The sequence below is a fragment of the Loxodonta africana genome, chromosome 19 (genome assembly GCF_030014295.1).
Source record: "Loxodonta africana isolate mLoxAfr1 chromosome 19, mLoxAfr1.hap2, whole genome shotgun sequence".
Classification (NCBI taxonomy): Eukaryota; Metazoa; Chordata; class Mammalia; order Proboscidea; family Elephantidae; genus Loxodonta; species Loxodonta africana.
The window spans coordinates 42,336,017-42,357,639 of NC_087360.1; the positions used below are offsets into that span (position 1 = coordinate 42,336,017).

Consider the following 21,623-nt stretch of genomic DNA (forward strand, 5'->3'; position numbering starts at 1 on the left):
CAGAATTAGAATATTACCATTTTTTAGCCTCTAATAAAATAATAGATCTAGGCGATGGTCATTAAAGGGTGCTAACTTCACCAAAAGAACAAGGACCAGTTAATAAGTTTCTCTGGAATGACTTACACACCAACACCTATGGCGTATTCTTGCCAGAAAATCAAATTTGATTCTAATCAATCTCTAAGTTCCAGTTTATAGAAAATACAGAGGACAGACTAACATGATAATTAAATCCAGGCTGAAGGAAACTTTACCACATAAATGATCTAATTTCTTGAACAAATAAATTATAAGAAAAAAAAAAAGGGAGAGGTGAACTTTAAGATTGAGACAGACTAAATAGTCCTATCAACCAATTGCAATGTGTGGACTCTGTTTGAATCCTGACCAACTGCATGTGTGGACTCTGTTTGAATCCTGATTCAAAAAAAGGTTAAAAAAATGTTATGAGACAATAGAGGAAATATGGACAAACTAGGGATTTTTATGATAGTAAGAAACTACTGTTTGTTTAGGTAAGATAATGGCATTATACTTTCCTATTAAAATTGTTCTTATCTTTCAGAGATATATATCAAATGCTTATGGATGTTGAACATCTGCCTCCTTTGCCATGAGACCAGGAGAACTGGATGGTGCCCAGGTACCATTACTGATTATTTGATCAAAGATTCTATAGGGGAATCCTGATGAAAAAGGGAGAAATGCAGAATAGAATCCAAATTCTCATGAAATCCAGGTTTTCTGGAGCCACGGATGTTGGATGAACCTCCAAAACTATTGCCCTGAGATAATCTTTAAACCTTAAAACAAAAACATCCCCTGAAATCTTCTTAAAACGAAACGACAGTTTAGCTTAACTAGTATAAAATGCCTTGAGTGTTGTGCTCTTTTAAGAATGAGATCAAATTGACAATAGCAAATCAAAAAAAGATTAAATAGGAAACTCAGGAGGCAGTGAGTTTATATTAATCGGGAGGAACAACTCAAAAAAGAAGGGTGCAAAGGGTTGCAAAACTCAAAGAATGGAATCCATGTCACTGAATTGTGCATGTAGAAATTGTTGAATTGGTATATGTTCTGTTGTATATATTCTCAACAGCAGTGAAAATAAATTTAAAAAATATTTGTAGATAAAATGATATCTGATATTTGCTTCAAAATAATCTGGGGTAGGGGACAGGGAATGAGTGGGAATATGAATGAAACACATGTAGCCATAACCAATAACTGACTGAAGCTGAGTAAAGCTTCATTATACTCTTCTCTCCATTTTTACATATGTTTGAAATTTTTCATAATAAAATACTAAAAAATAAATATTAAAAAAAAACTCAACTGAGAGAAATAAGAATGATAGAAAATTCCTTAAAAGATATCTAGTTCATCTACTGTTTCAGACACAATAAAACTAACTTCTGAACTAAGCTTGAGCCTGTCAGAGAAGCATACTGGTGAGCTGCAGGACTGCTTGTACTGAAATGTGTCCTAGTGGATGTCATGAGCCTAAAGTGAAGATCAGCATTACAAACAATCCCACAAAACTCCCCAAGCTGCTAACTCTAAGGTGTTCTCAACAATACTACTTGCTGCATTACATTAGATGGTGTCTTCCTTATTAGTACTCTTGAGAGAAATGTCTTCCTGGTTCTAGAATTAGGAATTTTTATGATTTCCCAAGCATTTAGATTTTCAGTTATCAATAAGAAAAAAAAAAATCCATATAACCAACTGGTTTCTCTTAACATTGCTGCTAGAAAACATACAGCCATACTTGTGGCCAATTTTTTGATAAGTGTATAGGACTGTAGCACGCACTCTTTGTATATTTCATTTATCTCACGTTTATTTACTCTAATATTTACCTACTTAATGTATGCCATTATGCTGTGTCTTGTATGTATTTTAAGTTGCCTTTAATCCATTTTGGAAAACCTGGTGGCATAGTGGTTAAGTGCTACAGCTGCTAACCAACAGGTTGGCAGTTTGAACCCACCAGGTGCTCCTTGAAACTCTATGGGGCAGTTCTACTCTGTCCTATAGGGTTGCTATGAGTTGGAATCGACTTGACAGCAACAGGTTGGTTTTTTAACCCATTTTATAACAAAGTCCAAGGTAAACAGTTGGGGAGACTGAGTGTAAGAGAGAGAATATTCTGTTTCTTATTATCTTCAACAAAGGGCACAGTATTTTTCTTAAAAATGCTAGTTGAGTTAAACTGAAGAATGGGTAACGTTTTTAGTTTTTGTTATTCTTATATCCATATTTCTCTTCTATGACAAATTTAACACAGAAGTGGTAAAAGTATAATTATTGTTTCTCCTGCAGATTCTATTTTGTTTCCTCTATAAAAATTCAAGAAATTGCCACCACATTTGTAAAATAAGTTAAATAAATCTTTTTCATTTTTTAAACTAAAAAAAAAGGGGGTTGTCATTGTACACTAATGATAATAGTGTAGATGAGCCACAGCTCATCTACTTTCTGAAAGCCCCATACTAATACAAAAAGTAACTGTCTAGCTTAGACTAGCGGTGAGACTGAGTCTAGTAGAAAGTTTAATAACAAAGGCTGGCCAGTGTTATATTAGTTCTTAACTAACACTATTTGTTATCCTTCAAAATCCCTGAGTTAAAGGACTCATCAAGTATTGTGAAGGAGAGATCATGGAAATCAAATGGAACTGATTACTCTTGTGGTCACCCTCCTGGGGCCTTAATCACAGTTAGTCTTGACTGGGGAGACCACTGGTGGCCTACCAGGGAGTACCCTCTCCAGCTGGCCCTGGGAGTAGCACACTTTGTGTCAGACCCCAGGCACAATGCCGTGTATACATTGTCTGATAACACCCTAAAAACAATGTCATGAAGTTAATACTCTCTCATTTTCAGATGAGTAATGAGGCTTAAAGAGGGTAAGAAACTTGTCTAGAGTCACACGACAAGGTTTGTCTGACTCCAAAGACCTCTGTGAATTTCGAATTACTTATAGACTTCTCTACAACTCCATGCTGTTCTATTCTAAACTAGGGCCAGGACCACAATCCCAGGCAAAACTAAAAGGGATTTTTAACACAGATTTTAACTTCCCCCTTCTCTATGCTACATGACCTCTTCATACTTCCCTGACACCCACCCTCCAAAAATAATGAAAACTGAGATCGTTAAAGACATGAAAATGATATATAAAATAAAATGTGACTTAAAATATGTCTCCAAATGACAAATAATTGTCCTTTAAAGGTGTTTCGAACTACCATGGGAGAAAGGCCTATTTTTGTTTCCTCAAGTACCTCATCATTTTAGAAGTTTGCACCAGTTAGCAGCCTGCTGTTCTTACAGTCTTGTGAATTCAGATTCTTTAGTTAATTATAAACACAGCTCAAAGTCATTCTTTCTGGCCTTTTTCCTGGAATGACTGCCATTCTGCACCTCACAGAATGATCTTCAATGGTTTTTAGTCAAGGTTCTGGAAGAAATATGGTACACCGGGATTCGATTATTTACCAACATAAAGTTGGATTCAAGCCAAGGAGACACCAATATGTTTTTCTTTGAAGTCTGACATATTGCCTGCTGTTTTCAAGGCTGGCAGACAAATAATTGTGGCTGTTTCAAAAATCACCTAAAATTCAAGTCAGGGGGAAATTTCTTGTGATTGGTTCATCTTACAGTCACTGATCTCATGCTCCTTTGGGATGCCAAAGGTGAGTCCTCCACAGTGGGGTGAATTTTGGGACCTTTGACAGTCATTGAACTGACAGAATGATCAGTCCATCCACACAGCTATTCAAGAAGGTGTCCAGTGATTTCCTGGCACCTCAGCTACAAACAGAGATATGTAATGTGATCATCAGCTTAGATTGGTTGTTGTTCACTCTCGTTTCAATAACCTTAAGAGAAATGACATAGAAAACAAGTTTGGTAGGGGTCTGAGGTCACACAGCCATTGCTGTCAGGCTATTGCGAGCCTAAAACACCATAGCAACCCAAAGAATTCACTAAGGTACTTCTGCTGTTGTTGCTTGGTATCGATTTCTGAACAGCAGAATTTCTCACTAGAGAGTCTTACTCTCACCAAACAGCTTGAATGTGGGTTTCTAAATGACAGGATAAAAGAATTTAGAGTTAGAAGCATTCTGAAGCAAATTAGATTCTCAGTAATTGAGAGGAAAGAATCTTAGAGGCCATTTAGTCCTATTTTCCAACTGGTTAGGAATGATCTTTTAAATACCTCTAGTGATGAGGAGTTCATTACCCTACATCACTGAACAGCATTAGTACAATATCAACATTCCAAAGATAAAATCAGATCAATTCTGCATCTAATATAGAAGTTATATGAGCCAAGTTTTATAAATATAAATTAATTTTTAATTTAAGGTCATTCAGAAAAAATATAATACACCTACTCCTCACTTATCAGCTACTCATTATCCAACATTTTGCATTTATGACAATAGGAAAAACCTACTATCCGTCTATTTTGCACATTACCAACGTATATCTGGCAGTAATGAACACTGAGGTGCAAGGTGACAGTGATCCTGGCTGTGATGGTTAACTTGGCTGGGCCATGATTCTCAGTGGTTTGGCAGTTATGTAATGACGTATTCATCCTCCATTTTGTGACCTGATGTGATCATCTCCATTTTTGCACAATACTGATTTTCACATAACAACCTCTTCTTTGGAAGCTAACCACGTCAATAAGTTGAGGAGAGGGTGAGTAAAGATGCTACATTACATATAATTTAAAATTATTATGTTATATTTTGGAGCCTTGGTGGCACAGTGGTTAAGAGCTTGGCTGCTAGCCAAAATGTCAGCAGCTCAAATTCACCAGCTGCTCCTTGAAAACCCTATGGAGCACTTCTACTCTGTCCTGTAGGGTTTCTAAGAGTCGGAATCAAAAGCAACGGGTTACTTCATTTTACACATCTAAGATCATCATTTTTCAATTCCAACGTTACTCAATGCATATTTATTATTCTTGGTGCAGTATTTTATAACATCTACCCTCAACAGAGTGTAACATTATATTCAGTTGCCTGAAGCCTCCCAGGTTTACACAGCATCATTGCAGCATAATTTTTAATAGCACCCCTTTCACTCTCAAAAGTGTACTAGTTTGGATGATAAATTATACAGTCAAGTACTGTACTTTAAAGTTTTTTTAAATTATATTTCATTTTTTTTAATTTTGCTAAAAATGCTCACAAATTAAGATCCAAATCTCTGGCCTCCTACTTCCCACCCTTTTCAATTAAAATGCTTTAATTTTTTTAAATGATCAATCTTTCTGACTGTGGAGTATTTTTAATACAGTGAACAGTTGCTCCATGCTTAAGAACCACCACCACAGAGAGGCTAGAAACCTATGCTCTCTGCAAAGACAGAGTGGCCCACTGTCAGTGGAATGTCGCTTTCATTAAGAGATTGAGAGCGGTAGAGAGCCTTGCTAAAACAGGCACAGCATGTTGGCAAATGTAATGTGGATGTCCTCATACCCGAGAAAGCCTTCTCTCCACTTGACCATGTCTCTTTAATCTTTGTGTGCCTCAGTTTCTCTGTCTATAAAAGAGCAAAATAATACCCACTTCACAGGGCTGTTGTAAGGATTAAAGGGATAATATCTATAGGGTACTCTTAAATGTTCAGTTCTACTTTTTAAGCTTGTGAGAAAAGGTATCCCACTGACTTGAAAGAAAGCATCATACACAGAGAAGAGAAGCTCACTAGTAGAACAGAACCTATTACCTTCCTTGTCATTGTCCCAAATCATAGAGTGCAAAAAGAGCAACAAAGAAGCTAAAGAACTGTGTTTGCATAAAAACAAAATATAACAAGGAAAAACTAATGGCCCACAAAAGAAAATCTGAAAAAATAAGTCTTTAAATTAAAAAAAAAAAACCTGTGAAGACTGTATGCCAGAAATAGTTTTTAAGAAATCATCTATATAGTCCCCGATCACTTCAAATAACATATTCATATATTTTTCACAAGGGAATGTGCCCTTGTCCCTCACTCTATCCTTGTATTATGCATTCTAATCTAAAAGCCTAATGACGATGGTCACTTTCAGAGTAGATTAAATTTAAAAGTTACTATTTGGACATTATTCTGTAAGGTATATCCAAATTATTAAATAATAGATAATGAAGTTGAAATTGGTGATACTATTTTGGGATAAAATATTAAGGCCTCCAAAGTCGAGCAATGAGTTCAGATAAATACAAAGTGCCACTGCTGCTTTGGATAACTTGCAGTAAGACATTCTTCTATAAATCAGCAAACCAAAAACCAAACTTTTGCTGCCAAGTCCATTATGACTCATAGCAACCATACAGGACAGAGTAGAACTGCCCCATAAAGTTTCCAAGGAGCAGCTGGTGGATTCAAACTGCCAACCTTTTGGTTAGCAGCTGGGCTCTTAACCACTGCACTACCAGGGCTCCTAAACATTAATGTATGCTACTAAAGTCAAATCACACAACAGAATTTTGTAAGACCAAAGATTTCTTCATTGCAAATACCTTTTTCAACAACATAAATGGTGACAATACTCATGCACCTAGCCAGATGGAATACACAGGAATCAAATTGACTACATCTGTGGAAGGAGATGATGGAAAAGCTCAATACCATCAGTCAGGGCTAGGTCAGGGGTCAACTGTAGAATAGACCATCAATTGCTCATATGCACGTTCAAGCTGAAAAAAATTAGAGCAAGTCCATGACAGCCAAAATACTACCTTGAGTATAACCCACTGAATTTAGAGACCATCTCAAGAAGAGATTTGACACATTGAACACTAATGACCAAAGACCAGACAAATTCTGGAATGACATCAAGGATACCATATAAGAAGAAAACAAAAAGTCATTAAAAAGCAGGAAAGAAAGAAAAGACCAAAATGGATGTCAGGAGAGACTCTGAAACTTGCTCTTGAATGTAGAGTAGCTAAAGCAAACAAAATGATGAAGTAAAAGTACTTAACAGAAGATCCCAAACAGCAGCTCAAGAATTATAATGAAATGTGCAAAGACCTGGAGTTAGAAAACCAAAAGGGAAGAACATGCTCCGTACTCTCAAGCTAAAGAATTGAAGAAAATATTCAAGCCTCAAGTTGCAATGCTGACGGATTCTATGGGGAAAATATTGAACGACTCGGGAAGCATCAGCAGAGCATGGACAGAATACACAGAGTCATTGCTCCAAAAAGAATTGGTCAACATTCAACCAACCATTTCGGGAGGTAGTATATGATCAAGAACTGGTGGTACTGAAGGAAGAAGTCCAAGCGCCTGAAAGGAATAATGAAAAACAGGCTTCGGGAACCGACGGAGTATCAACTAAGATCTTTCAACAAACAGATGCAGCACTGGAGGTGCTCACTCATCTATGCCAAGAAATTTGGAAGACAGCTACCTGGCCAACCAACTGGAAGAGATCCATATTTGTGCCCATTCCAAAGAAAGGTGACCAAACAGAAGGCAGAAATTATCAAACAAAATCACACACAAGCAAAATTTTGCTGAAGATCATTCAAAAGTGGTTGCAGCGATACATCAACAGTGAACTGCCAGAAATTGAAACCAGATTCAGAAAAGGATGTAGAATGAGGGATCCACTGCTGATATCAGATGGATCCTGGCTGAAAACAGAGAATACCAGAGAGTGTTTTATTAACTATGCAAAGGCATTGGGTTGTATGTATCATAACAAATTATGGATAACATTGAGAAGAACGAGAATTCCAGAGTCATACAGAACCTGTACAAAGACCAAGAGGCAGTTGTTTGAACAGATCAAGGGGATACTGCATGGTTTAAAGTCAGGAAAGGTGTGTGTCAGGGTTGTATTCTTTCACCATACTTATTTAGTCTATATGCTGACCAAATAATCTGAGAAGCTGGACTATATGAAGAAGAACATGGCATCAGGATTGGAGGAAGACTCATTAACAACCTGCGTTATGCAGATGACACAACCTTGCTTGCTGAAAGTGAAGAGGACTTGAAGCACTTACTGATGAAGTTCAAAGACTACAGCCTTCAGGATGGATTACACTTCAACATAAAGAACACAAAAATCCTCACAGCTGGACCAATAAGCAACATCATGATATATGGAGAAAAGATTGAAATTGTCAAGGATTTCATTTTATTCGGATCCACAATCAACACCCATGGAAAGGGCAGTAAGGGAATCAAAAGACATATTGCATTGGCCAAATCTGCTGCAAAAGATCCCTTTAAAGTGTTAAAAAGCAAAGATACCACATTGAGGACTAATGTGCACCTGACCCAAGCCACAGTGTTTTTAATTGCCTCATATGTATGCAAAAGCTGGACAATTAATAAAGAAGACCAAAGAAGAATTGATGCCTTTGAATTATGGTGCTGGAGAAAAATACTGAATATACTATGGACTGCCAGAAGAATGAAAAAATCTGTCTTGGAGGAAGTACAGCAAGAATGCTCCTTAGAAGCAAGGATGGTGAGACTTCATGTCTATGTTGGACATGTTATCAGGAGGGACCAGTCCCTGGAGAAGGGCACAGTATTTGGTAAGGCAGAAGGTCAGCGAAAAATGAAAGGACCTCAACAATATAGATTGACACAGTGGCTACAACAATGGGCTCAAACATAGCAAAGATTGTGAGGATGGCACAGGACTGAGCAGTGTTTCCTTCTGTTGTATGTAGTGTTGCTGTGAGTCAGAACCAACTCGAGGGCACCTAACAACAACAACAACAACTAAAATCAAATAGGGAAAACCATGAATAGTAGAAGATGTCCCTCCAAGCAGTATTTCCCAGCAAAACTGCATGTCAAGAGCTCTTCAGAGTACTTGGAATGCATAAAATTTTACAAATCAATTTGTTAAACTGGATTGGCTGGAAATCACGCTCTTTGTGCATGGATCCAAGGAGGCCTGGTGGTTAAGTGCTTGGCTGTTGATGGAAATGTTTGCATTTTGAACCCACCAGGCTCTCTGCAGGAGATAGATGTAGTGGTCTACTTCCATAAAGATTACAGCCTTGGAAGCCCTATGGGGCAGTTCTGCTCTGTCCTATAGGGTTGCTCTGAGTCAGAACCAACTGGACTGCAATGGTATTTTTTAAACAGGTGCATGGATCCAGCAGAAAGGCATTTCTGAATTCTCCAGGCTCTCCAGGACTTATTCAACCAATGCTAAAAGAGGGTCAGGTGACATCGTGAATAGAGCATGGACTTCAGGGTCAGTTAGACTTGGGTTCAAATTCTCACTTGCTGTGTAACTTTAGGTAAGCAACGTGACCTCTCTCAGAAGAGGATTGCATAATACTATCAGCCTTACAAAGTACTAGGAGAATTAAAAACCCACTGTGCATAAAAGAGCTAAGCACCAAGCTTAATTTGGTTTTTTCAACATAGCTATAAAAAACCCAGAAAGAAAGACGTGTTCCCCCAAAACCATCTGCTCCCTCATTTCACTGTAGATCAGGTGGTCAAGTTATATAAAGCAAGTACAGTTTTAAAAACACTAATATAAAATGCTTGTATGTACCTAGCCAAAATAGATGCTTAATTTAATTTAAGCATCTAAAAGAGCCAAACTGCAGATTCTTAGATGTCAAAAGATGATCCTATTTTACGATCAATAAAGGAGCCCTGGTAGCACAATGGTTAAGCACTTGACTGCTAACCAAAAGGTCAGCAGTTCGAACTCACCCAGTGACTAAGCAGGAGAAAAGAACTAGAGATCTGTTCCTGTAAAGATTACAGCCTAGGAAACCCTATGGGCAGTTCTACTCTGTCATATAGGGTTGCTGTGAGGCAATAACAAATTGAAAGCACACAACAACATATATTCTTAACTTGTGGAAATTATACACATTCAACAGGTGAATTTAAGACTGAGGTTTGGAGAGGGGAAGTTGCTTTCCCCAAGTCAAACAATCAGACCATGAGTTAGGATTTTTAGTAAAGCCACTATAAACCAAACCTGTGACCAAAGGAAAAAAAAAAAAATCACCACAGAGCTTTATTCACTGACATTTCTAACTCTGTGGCCAAACAATGTCAGCAACCTGTCTGGCAATGGGTCTTTGGGAAGGTAATTTGACCTGTGGGAGGAAAGTTTTCCTCTAATATCACAACAGAGGGAAACCTGCTAAGATAAGGCAGCCTCAAATTTCTCAGTATGACATAGAACCTGCTTTCTAACATGTCTGGGGGTTGACAAACCTGAACGGCAAAAAAAATCATCAAAATAACCCTTTGAGCACTGAATGTGACACTTGCTGCCTCATGGTAAGAGACACTGTGTTAGGCCTACAATTTGGGTAAAACGTTATCATCTGAACATAATTTCTCACAGGTGAGTTAACAAATCAAACGTTTTAGCACACTTTTTAAAGTGTCCATTATACCTTTTTCTATAAAAATCAAATTCTCCAGTTAAATTTCTGATCATAATTACTTCTAATCACTGACCAGTACATTTAAAAGGTAACCCATACAGTGCAAGATTCATAAACACCTAAGTAGAATTAGGTCCCTGTTGCATAATTCTTCAACTGTAAATAATTTCATTTTACTTGGATCTACAATCAATGCCTATGGAAGCAGCTGTCAAGAAATCAAATGAAGCATTGCATTTGGGCAAATCTGCTGCAAAAGATCTCTTTAAAGTGTTAAAAAGCAAAGATGTCACTTTAAGAACTAAAGTGTGGGTCGGGGCCAAGATGGCTGACTAGGTAGACGCTACCTCGGATCCCTCTTGCAACAAAGACTCGGAAAAACAAGTGAATCGATCACATACATGACAATCTACGAACCCTGAACAACAAATGCAGATTTAAAGAGTTGACCTGAGTGACAGAGGCGGAGAACGAACAACTATGGGGAAGCAGCGACTGTTTTCGGAGCCTGGAGCCAGCGCCCCAGTCAGGTAACCTTGGCGCCGGGCTTAGGACTGGGCGCAGGGGAGCTGAACACGACATCTGTGATGGCGCAAACACGGGGCGCAGCCCTAGCCCCCTGAACTGACCCCGGGAGGGGGCCCAGCCAGTCCGCGCAGGCAGCACGGCCACGCGGCTGGTGGGAGGAGAAGTCCCCGGGAGGCAGTGACTGGTTTTGGAGCCGGGAGTGCAGCGTCCCAGCCAGGGAACCTTGGCGCCGGGCTTTGGACTGGGCACAGGGGAGCTGAACGCAGCAAATGGTCATGGCGCAAACATGGGGTGTAGCCCTACTCTCCTGAACTAACCCCGGGAGGGGGCCCAGCTGGTCCACGGGGGTGGCGTGGCAACGCGGCTGGCGGGACGAGAAGTCCCTGGGAGGCAGTGACTGATTTTGGAGCCGGGAGTGCAGCGTCCCAGCAGGGGAACCTTGACGCTGGGCTTTGGACTGGCAGCGGAGGATCTGACCGCGGCTTCAGTGGGCCAGACCCTCGGGGACAATCTCCACACAGCCAGCACCCATAGGCAACACGCCCCTCGGGAATCTCAGATAAAATAGTCATCCCAAGCAACATAAGCAACTTTGGCTATATTCTGGGGTGCTACTCTCTGCTGTTTTTCTGAACCCTCCCCTCCCCTTCCCAGGCAGCTTCATTAACATTGGAATTGCCTGAGCCAGAGGGAGAAGGCTCCGGCTCCACGGCTTTGCTTTTCTCCTTTTTTTTTTTTTTTGGTCTTTTCCTAACCCATTCTTCCGGCCTGAGATAAGCAACCACAAAAAACCCAGGGACCAAAAATCCTTCCCTAATTGGACTAAAAACACAGAACCAGCTCCAGCCAAGCATATATGATCCAAATCTCGGGCTTTCATCCTTACAGGGAACAAGGTGGCTGTTATAATGCAAAGGCAGTTCTGATAGGGATCTGACTGCATTTTTTTTAGCGGATTTACTGGAAAAACAAGTTCCCCAGGTCTGATATCTCTGCTTATTCAACAGAGCCCTAACTGACCCACAACAGGGAACTGAGGGCTGAAGCTCCCCCCAGACCACCTAGCCTCTTGCCTTAGGGGTCTAAGGAGGGTGACACCTACCAATCAGTAGAGGTACTTGCATTGGGGGCCTAAGGTACAGCTGCAGAGCCCTCCCACCAAGGTGCTATAGGAATAGAGACACACCTACCTCACTGACACTTGGGGGAAGACTGTCAGCATCCTGCCCCCCCTGGAGTGTGAACCCCAGCTGCTGCTAGAATCTGGTGCACACAACTATCACCACTACTTCTCGAGGTGGACAGGTGTTAGGGTGCAGCACACACTTGACCCAAAATCAAATTCTACTCAAGGATAGTGAATAGACTCAGGCATATATATCTGGCAACAGCCCAAACCAGCTGGTAATAGGTCATAAGTAAGTCAAGGGCTACAACAAACAAGACAGCACAATCTAGTAGCCCATCCACGTATATTCAAAGAAAGCAAAACAAGATAAGACTCAGTGAGTAAATATAGAATAAATCACTAAGTGATGGCTCAGAGACAGCAGTCGATACCAAACCACATAAAGAAGCAGACCGGGCAAAGGATATGAACACGCACTTCACTAAAGAAGATATTCAGGCAGCCAACAGATACATGAGAAAATGCTCTCGATCATTAGCCATTAGAGAAATGCAAATTAAAACTACGATGAGATTCCATCTCACTCCAACAAGGCTGGCATTAATCCAAAAAACACAAAATAATAAATGTTGGAGAGGCTGCGAAGAGATTGGAACTCTTATACACTGCTGGTGGGAGTGTAAAATGGTACAACCACTTTGGAAATCTATCTGGCCTTTCCTTAAAAAGTTAGAAATAGAACTACCATACAACCCAGAAATCCCACTCCTCGGAATATACCCTAGAGAAATAAGAGCCTTCACATAAACAGATATATGCACACCCATGTTTATTGCAGCTCTGTTTACAATAGCAAAAAGCTGGAAGCAACCAAGGTGTCCATCAACGGATGAATGGTTAAATAAATTGTGGTATATTCACACAATGGAATACTACGCATCGATAAAGAACAGTGATGAATCTGTGAAACATTTCATAACATGGAGGAACCTGGCAGGCATTATGCTGAGCGATATTAGTCAGAGGCAAAAGGACAAATATTGTATAAGACCACTATTATAAGATCTTGAGAAATAGTATAAACTGAGAAGAACACATACTTTTGTGGTTACGAGGCGAGGAGGGAGGGAGGGTGGGAGAGGGTTTTTTACCGATTAATTAGTAGCTAAGAACTGCTTTAGGTGAAAGGAAGGACAATATTCAATACATGGAAGGTCAGCTCAACTGGACTGGACCAAAAGCAAAGAAGTTTCCGGGATAAACTGAATGCTTCAAAGGTCAGCGGAGCAATGATGGGGGTTTGGGGACCATGGTTTAAGGGGACTTCTAAGTCAATTGGCAAAATAATTCTATTATGAAAACATTCTGCATCCCACTTTGAAATGTGGCGTCTGGGGTCTTAAATGCTAACAAGTGGCCAACTAAGATGCATCAGTTGGTCTCAACCCACCTGGAGCAAAGGAGAATGAAGAACACCAAGGTCACACGATAACTAAGAGCCCAAGAGACAGAAAGGGCCACATGAACCAGAGACCTACATCATCCTGAGACCAGAAGAACTAGATGGTGCCCGGCCACAATCGATGACTGCCCTGACAGGGAGCACAACAGAGAACCCCTGAGGGAGCAGGAGATCAGTGGGATGCAGACCCCAAATTCTCATAAAAAGACCATACTTAATGGTCTGACTGAGACTAGAGGAATCCCGGTGGTTATGGTCCCCAAACCTTCTGTTGGCACAGGACAGGAACCATTCCCAAAGACAACTCATCAGACATGAAAGGGACTGGACAATGGGTAGGAGAGAGATGCTGATGAAGAGGGAGCTAATTATATCAGGTGGACACTTGAGACTGTGTTGACATCTCCTGTCTGGAAGGGGGATGGGAGGATAGAGAGAGTTGGAAGCTGGCAAAATTGTCACGAAAGGAGAGACTGGAAGGGCTGACTCATTAGGGGAACAGCAAATGGGAGTATGGAGTAAGGTGTATATAAACTTATACGTGACAGTCTGACTTGATTTGTAAATGTTCACTTGAAGCTCAATAAAAGTTAATTAAAAAAAAAAAAAAACTAAAGTGCGCCTGACCCAGGCCAAGGCATTGTCAATAACTTTATATACATGCGAAAGCTGGACAATGAATAAGGAAGATCAAAGAAGAATTGATGCCTTTGAATTATGGTGTTGGAGAATATTAAATTTACCATGGACTGCCAGAAGAATTAACAAATCTGTCTTGAAAGAAGTATAGCCAGAACATTCATTAGAAGCAAGGGTGTAGAGATTTCATCTCACATATTTTGGACATGTTATCAGGAGGGACCAGTCCCTGGAGAAGGACATCATGCTTGGTAGAGGGCTGGCAAAAAGAGGAAGACCTTCAACAATATGTACTGACACAGTGGTTGCAAACAAGGGGCTCAAGCATAACAATGAATGTGAGGATGGTGCAGGACTGGGCAGTGTTTCATTCTGTTGTACCTACGGTTGCTATGAGTCAAACTCGACTCAAGGGTACCTAATAACAACAACAACAAAATCAATATTGATTACTAATCCTGATTCCATCTCTGGGATTAAGAAAAAACATATCCTGAATACATTAATTTAGAGACAGGGTTGTCCTGGGGCTCATTTCCAGTTCAAGTACATATCAATGCTTCAAAGCAGTTTTGCATGAAAAGCACTTACTGGAGACTACCATCAAGACCAGAATAGGATGGAAGCTAGAAGAGTTTTGACAACTCAAAACTACTTGAATCTCAGTCTTTAACAAGGTCATATATCAATGTGGGAAAAAAAAAATCCCTTCGGCTAGAGAAAAACTTGAACTCTAGGTGAATTCACAGTGTGGACGTAAGAAATAGCAAATACACAGTTTGATATTTAGGTTGTCAAAGCGAGAAAAGAAAGAATACGTAAGTCTATAGAATAAGCCTTTCTGATACCAGAAACTACTGAGAATTCAATAGTTTTCTTGGCTGCAATGACTTGTAAATATCTAGAACAGCCCAGATTTTGAAGCCCTGAGGACTCTTGCTAAGAAATTTGGCACTAGTCTTTGCATACAATTTGGGGTTTCTTTCAGTGTTGATATCTTACCAAATAGAGCCATCTGTGCTCCCTCTGGGAAAGGTTCAACTGTTCTGTTGCCATTGACATGATGTTTGGCTAGAAAAAAGGAAAAAAATGCAAGTTTAACTGTAAAGTTCTACACAGATACTAACACGTGTCATTAAATGTGTCAAGGAACCTATTTGTCATTTTTAGCTATAGAGAGCATCAAAGCTTGCCCTCTTCAGACAGTTTTGACTTTTATTTTTAATCTCATAGTTAGAGAAAACACTAGAAGAGATCATGTAGTTCAGGTGTACTTTGTTTTACACATGTGTGTGCCCAGGCTGAGCTTGTGGAGTTGTCCAGCAGGTGGTGACAGAGTTAGTCCAGCAGAAAAGCCCCTGACTCTTGGCCAGAAGGCTCCCACTGTGCCAGACTGTCCCTTAGAAAACCGGGGAAACTCCAGTTCCAGGGTGCACTGGGGGTGGCTTCCCCTAGAAGACTCCTGACAATCACTGACCCAATCAGTATTTAAATTGAGAAATAAAGATAGTGGGTCCAATTTTTCAAGAAACAGAAGAGCAGAGCACGTCATTCTACCACAATTCAAGCACTGTTCCCAGGGCCAAAGACACTAGCTCTTTTAAAGTCAAGATGGATATTCCAGTGCTTCTTACTACTTTTCATCCCCCAGCGCCCTCAACCAATCATCTTTCCCACTCTAATGCATTTCAAGTACTTAGAAATAAAAAGTGATAAGATTATGCTTTTCAGTATTAACTTGTTCTTACAGCCCTGAAATAGGGAACATACACAGAATTTTTGAGTATGTCCCATTTATGAGTAGTTTAATAATATCCTCACTAATTCTTTACTGTGAGCATTTATGTAGGAAATACATAAGAGAAGAATAGCTAAAACAATGTGCCGCTGCATCACTGAGCACAAATATCTTGATTTAATGGGTTATACTCGACAGCACTGGGTTTTTCTGTTTTTTTTTTTTTTCTTTATTAGATGTATGGAAGCCTTGGTGGTGTATGGTAAAGTAATATAGCTGCTAACGGAATTGACTCGATGGCACTGGGGGGGGGGGGTGGGAACCAAAAGTCAGCAGTTCAAATCCACCATGCGCTCCTTGGAAACTCTATGGGGCAGTTCTACTCTGTCCTATAGGGTCGCTATGAGTCGGAATCGACTCAACGGCAATGGGTTTGGGTTTATTAGATGTATGGAAACCCTGGTGGCATAGTGGTTAAGTGCTACGGCTGCTAACCAAAGGGTTGGCAGTTCGAATCCGCAAGGTGCTCCTTGGAAACTTTATGGGGCAGTTCTGCTCTGTCCTGTAGCGTCGCTATGAGTCAGAATTGACTCGAGGGCAACAGGTTTGGTTTTTTGCTTTATTAGATGTATTGAGCTCCAGCAAAGGGGTATGACCTAGGGTAAAAGGGATCTAGGGAGAAAATCCTGATGGAGAGTACAATTATCTTCAAGAGGTAAAAATTCAAAAGCAAACAATATCAGAAAGATTATAATTAATTATGTGCTAAGTAGTGGAGTATAGACGGAAAGTACTATAGCAGTTAGTGGCGGGTGGGAGGAAGTTGGGAAGTTAGTCTACAACATGGAGGAATTGAGAGTAGCGTAGAGTCTTAAAGGAGAGGTAGCGTTTGAAAAGGCAGAGAGTAAGGAAGTAACTTGACTGAAGGCCAAGAGCAGAATATAACCTCCGTATCTTCCTGGGCCAGAGAAGAATCTGGTCTGAGTGAAGCAGAGGTGATATGCTGAGAAGCAATGGCAATTAAGGACGGATTGGTAGGTCTTGAGAACCCTATTCAAATTCATGGGAACACTAGGCAGTCTCTGAAACCACTGAAAGTCTTGTAGAACCTGAAGGTTTTCGAGGTTCAATCTAGTTCAGACAATCCTTTGATGATTCTATCAGTTCAGGAGTTCAGGGGCTTCCACTGGTTCCTAAGTAATTATGGCACTATGCTAAAAACAGAAAACCTGGGAAAAGGGAAGGAGTCATCCCAGGGTTCAGAGTACAAGGTAGTAGTTTTAGCAGCCTGCAAGTAGTCTCTAGCTACTAACTGGCACAATTAGCAGCTGAATGAAGGAAGATCCCAGGTAGCCACATGACCTTGTCAAGTATACACTCATATGCTTAGTATCAATGATTACCGAATCCAAAGAAACATGATGAGGCTCCATGTGAAGGTCATGATTCTGTTCAACGGTTATAGAGATATCCAAAAAAACCAAAACCATTGCTACTGAGTTGATTCCAACTCATAGCGACTCTATAGGACAGAGTAGAATTGCCCTATAGGGTTTCTGAAGAGGCTCGCTTATCCAAAAGTAAAGAAATTGGTTCCTGGTATGGATTGAATTGTGTCCCCCCCAAAATATGTGTCAGCTTGGCTAGGCCATGATTCTCAGTATTATGTGACTGCCCACCATTTTGTCATCTGATAGGATTTTCTTATGTGTTGTAAGTCCTACCTCTATGATGTTAATAAGGCAGGATTAGAGGCAGTTTGGAGCCCTGGTGGTGTAGTGGCTAAGAGATTGGCTACTAACCAAAAGACCAGCAGTTTGAATCCACCAGCTCCTCCTTGGAAACCCTATGGGGCAGTTCTACTCTGCCCTACAGGGTCTCTATGAGTCAAAATCGACTTGACAGCACCGAGTTTGGTTTGGTTATGTTAATGAGGCAGGACTTAATCTAAAGATGAGGTTTTATCTGGAGTCTACCTCTTTTGAGATATAAAAGAGAAGTAAGCAGAGAAGCAGAGGGACCTCCTACCACCAAAAATGAAGAACCAGAAGGTGACCACATCCTTTGGACCTGGGGTCCCTGCACTGAGAAACTCCTCAACCCAAGAGAAGATTGATGACAAGGAATTTTCACCAGAACAGAGAGAGAAAGCCTTCCCCTGAAGCTGGCACCCTAAATTTGGACTTCTAGTCTCCTGGACTGTGAGAGAATAAATTTCTCTTTGTTAAAGCCATCTACTTGTGATATTTCTGTTACAGCAGCCCTAGGTAATTAAGACAGAATCTGGTACCAGGAGAGCGGGGTGCTGCTCTAACAGATACATAAAGTGTGGAAGCGGTTTTGAAACTATAAATGGGTAGAGGCTGGAAGAGTTTTAAAGTGCTTAATGGTAAAAGCCTAAATTTCCCTGAAGAGACTGTTGGTAGAATTATGGACATCAAAGAAAATTCCAGTGAGGACTCAGAAGGAAGTGAAGAGAGCTGTTACAATGAAAATGGCACAGATAGTGAGAAGCAGCAGCAGAGAAACAGCAGCAGCAGAACAAGGAGACCAGCATGAGACAGTGCTGGAGCCAACCCATGGAACAAGAGAGCTGAAAGCCTTTGCGCAGGAGGCTTCCTGCCAGGGTGAGGTGCCTCCAGGCACTTATGGGTGGAGATAGGCTTGCTGAACCACGGAAGAAGAGAGCTGCGTGCCTTCCAGCTGAGGGTTTTACTGGCGGAGTAGGGTGCCTCCAGGCAATTATCAGTAGAGCTTCACCAACTCATTTCTGGAGTGTGGGGCTGCCCTTCACATGTGCCAGTGGGATGGGGCCAGATCTGCTGCCCAATGCTGAGGGGGCAGGGCTGCCATGCCCAAGGGGTAGAAGAACTGGGCCTGCTGGGGCCAAAGGATAGAGTTGCCACTCAGATGGACTACAAGAATGGGGCCGCCCAAATGCAAGGGAGCAGACTGGCTGTTCCAGTGGGCCTGGAAAGTGGAGCTGAAGCTCAGAGCTGAGGGGCCTCCACCCAGAATCCAGAGAGTATGGCCAACACCCAGAGTCTGGAGGGCAGGGCCGTTGCCTAAATGGTCTCAGAGAACAGAGGATTATTTTCAAGCCTGGAGAGTGAATGTAATGTGTTCTGCTGACTTGCTTGGTGCCTGTTATCACTTCTTTCCCTCCAATTTCTTGTATTTGTAATAGAAATGTCTCCCTTGTGCCTGTTCCACCACCGTACTTTGGAAGCAGGTAACTTGTATTCTAGATTTCACAGATGAAGAGAAATATTTGGATTTTGGACTTAGAGTTGAATTAAGACTTTTGCTATGATATGATGGGGTGAATGTGTTTTATACATGAATGGGTGAGGGGAGGCAAAGAGTGGAATGTTACAGATTGAATTGCATCCCCCTAAAATGTGTGTCAACTTGGCTAGGCCATGATTCCCAGTATTGTGTGACTGTTCACCATTTTGGCATCTGATGTGATTATCCTATGTTTTGTAAATCCTACCTCTATAAAGTTAATGAGGTGGGATTAGAGGCAGTTAAGTTAATGAGGCTGGACTCAATCTAGAAGATTAGGTTGTATTGTGAGTCAATCTCTTTTGAGATATAGAAGAGAGAAGTAAGCAGAGAGAAAGAGGGACCTCCCACCATCAAAAATGAAGAACCAAGAGGGGTGGGTATCCTTTGGAAGTGGGGTCCCTGCACTGAGAAAGTCCTAGACCCAAGAGAAGATTGATGACGAGGACCATCCACCAGAGTGAACAGAGAGAGAAAGCCTTACCCTGGATCTGGCACCCTGAATGCATTCTTTTAGTCTCCTGGACTGTGAAAGAATAAATTTCTCGTTGTTAAAGTCATCCACTTGTGGTATTTCTGTTACAGCAGCACTAGATAACAAAGACACTTCCAAAACTATAATTCAAGAATTTATAGAATGGAATATTATGCAGCATATTTCAAATATAGCATTTGAGAGATATACAGAAACATGGAAAGATATTTGGGATAATGGCAAATAAAAAGAAATCCTATTACATATTCCACGTAGATTATAATTACAACTATGAATGATTATGGAAAAAGACTGGCAAAAATATGCAAAACTTAAAATAACTAGGGAGTCCCTGAGTGGTGCAAACACTCGACTGCTCATCAAAAGGTTAGCAGTTTGAGTCCATCCCAGGGCAGCTCAGAAGAAAAGCCTGGTGATCTACTTCAGCCATTTGAAACCCTATGGAATACAGTCCTACTCTGACACATATGGGGTCGCCATGTGTTGGTGTCCTCTTGACAGCAAACAGTTATTGGTTGGTTATCTTGTGGATTGTTTTGATAATTAAATGAGTTAATATATGTAAAGCATTTAGAACAGTGCCTGGCACATAGCAAACACTACATTAACCATTAAGGTATTACTAATACGTGTGTACTGCATTTCTAATAAAATCCAAGACAGAAATGGCAAACACATGGCACAAATTTGCCTCTCCTCTACCGCCATACCCATGGAATACATCACTAATAGACCACAGCATATTTTCATGATGACCCCAAATGTGATTACAAAATTCTTTCTCAGCATAGCACTCCACAAAATCTTTGATTACTTGGAGACAGCATGAAATCATTTTGCCATTCTTGGTATAAATTAAACAGAGATGGTACAAAGAAAGAAACCATATTCCTTATTATTTCTACATGATCAATTGCAATAAAAATCCTTTGAAAATCTCCAAAACTTTATATATAGCTTTAGGGATAAAAGATTGGGGGAGAGAATTTAGTGCTACTTTCAATTTCTTGCAGCTAAGCAATGGCATTTCTATTCCTTGGAAACCAAGGCTGAGCTTCTGAGGCATTTTCCAATTGAAACTCTCTTAAGGCAAATATTTGGAGGCCAAATAACCAAAAGTCCTATTTTTTAAATACATAAACATTTTTAAAACACTTATTTAAAAATAAGGGAAGGGCTAATCTGGTAACTTAACCAGCTTTTGTGTGTTTGTGTGTTTTAGGTGAAAATTTATAGTGCAAATTATTTTCTCATTCAAAATTTTATACACAAATTGTTTTATGGCATTGGTTTCAATCCCCACAATCTTTTGGCACTTCCCCCCCCCCCGCCACCCCACCACTTTCCTTTTACACCACGGGTGTATAGTAGGTTCTAAGATCAAGTAGTGTGAGGCCTCGTATTTCTTCAGTGCTTTGCTTTTCCAAGGCCTCCATCCTTTCCATGTAAAGTTGATAATCAGTTCTTCCATCTCGACAAAAAATGCTGTTGGTATTTGAATTGGGATTGCATTATATCTGTAGATTGCTTTGGGTAGGATTGATATTTTCATAATGTTGAGTCTACCTATCCATGAGTATGGTATTTTTTTTTTTTTTTTCATTTTGTAGGTCTCTTTTGGTTCCTTGCAGTAATGTTTTGTAGTTTTCTTTGTATAGGTATTTTACATCCCCGGTTAGATTTATTCCTAAATATTTTATCTTTTTAGGGGCTATTAGAAATGGTATTGTTTTCCTGATTTCCTTTTTGAAGTTTTCTGTTGGTGTATAGGAATCCCACTGATTTTTGTATCCTGATCTTATATCCTGCTGCTCAGCTGAATCTTTCTGTTAGTTCCAGCAGTTTGCTTGTGGAATCTTTGGGATTCTCTATGTATAGGGTCATATCGTCTGTGACTAGGGATAGTTTTACTTCTTCCTTTCCAATTGG

At 40.4% G+C, this 21,623-nt stretch overlaps 1 protein-coding gene across 18 annotated transcripts in view; it reads right to left on the bottom strand.

The window, feature by feature from the left end:
* MSRA (methionine sulfoxide reductase A) overlaps positions 1–21,623 on the bottom strand; it is an 813,898-nt gene that overhangs the window by 487,578 nt on the left and 304,697 nt on the right. For 16 of the 18 annotated variants that reach the window (XM_064272636.1, XM_064272627.1, XM_064272634.1 and 13 more), the window contains one exon: positions 15,175–15,243. The exons of the other annotated variants lie outside the window; for them this stretch is intronic. In XM_064272636.1, coding sequence (XP_064128706.1) covers positions 15,175–15,243 — 69 coding nt within the window. The remainder of the gene's footprint in view (positions 1–15,174; positions 15,244–21,623) is intronic. 18 annotated transcript variants of the gene reach the window in all.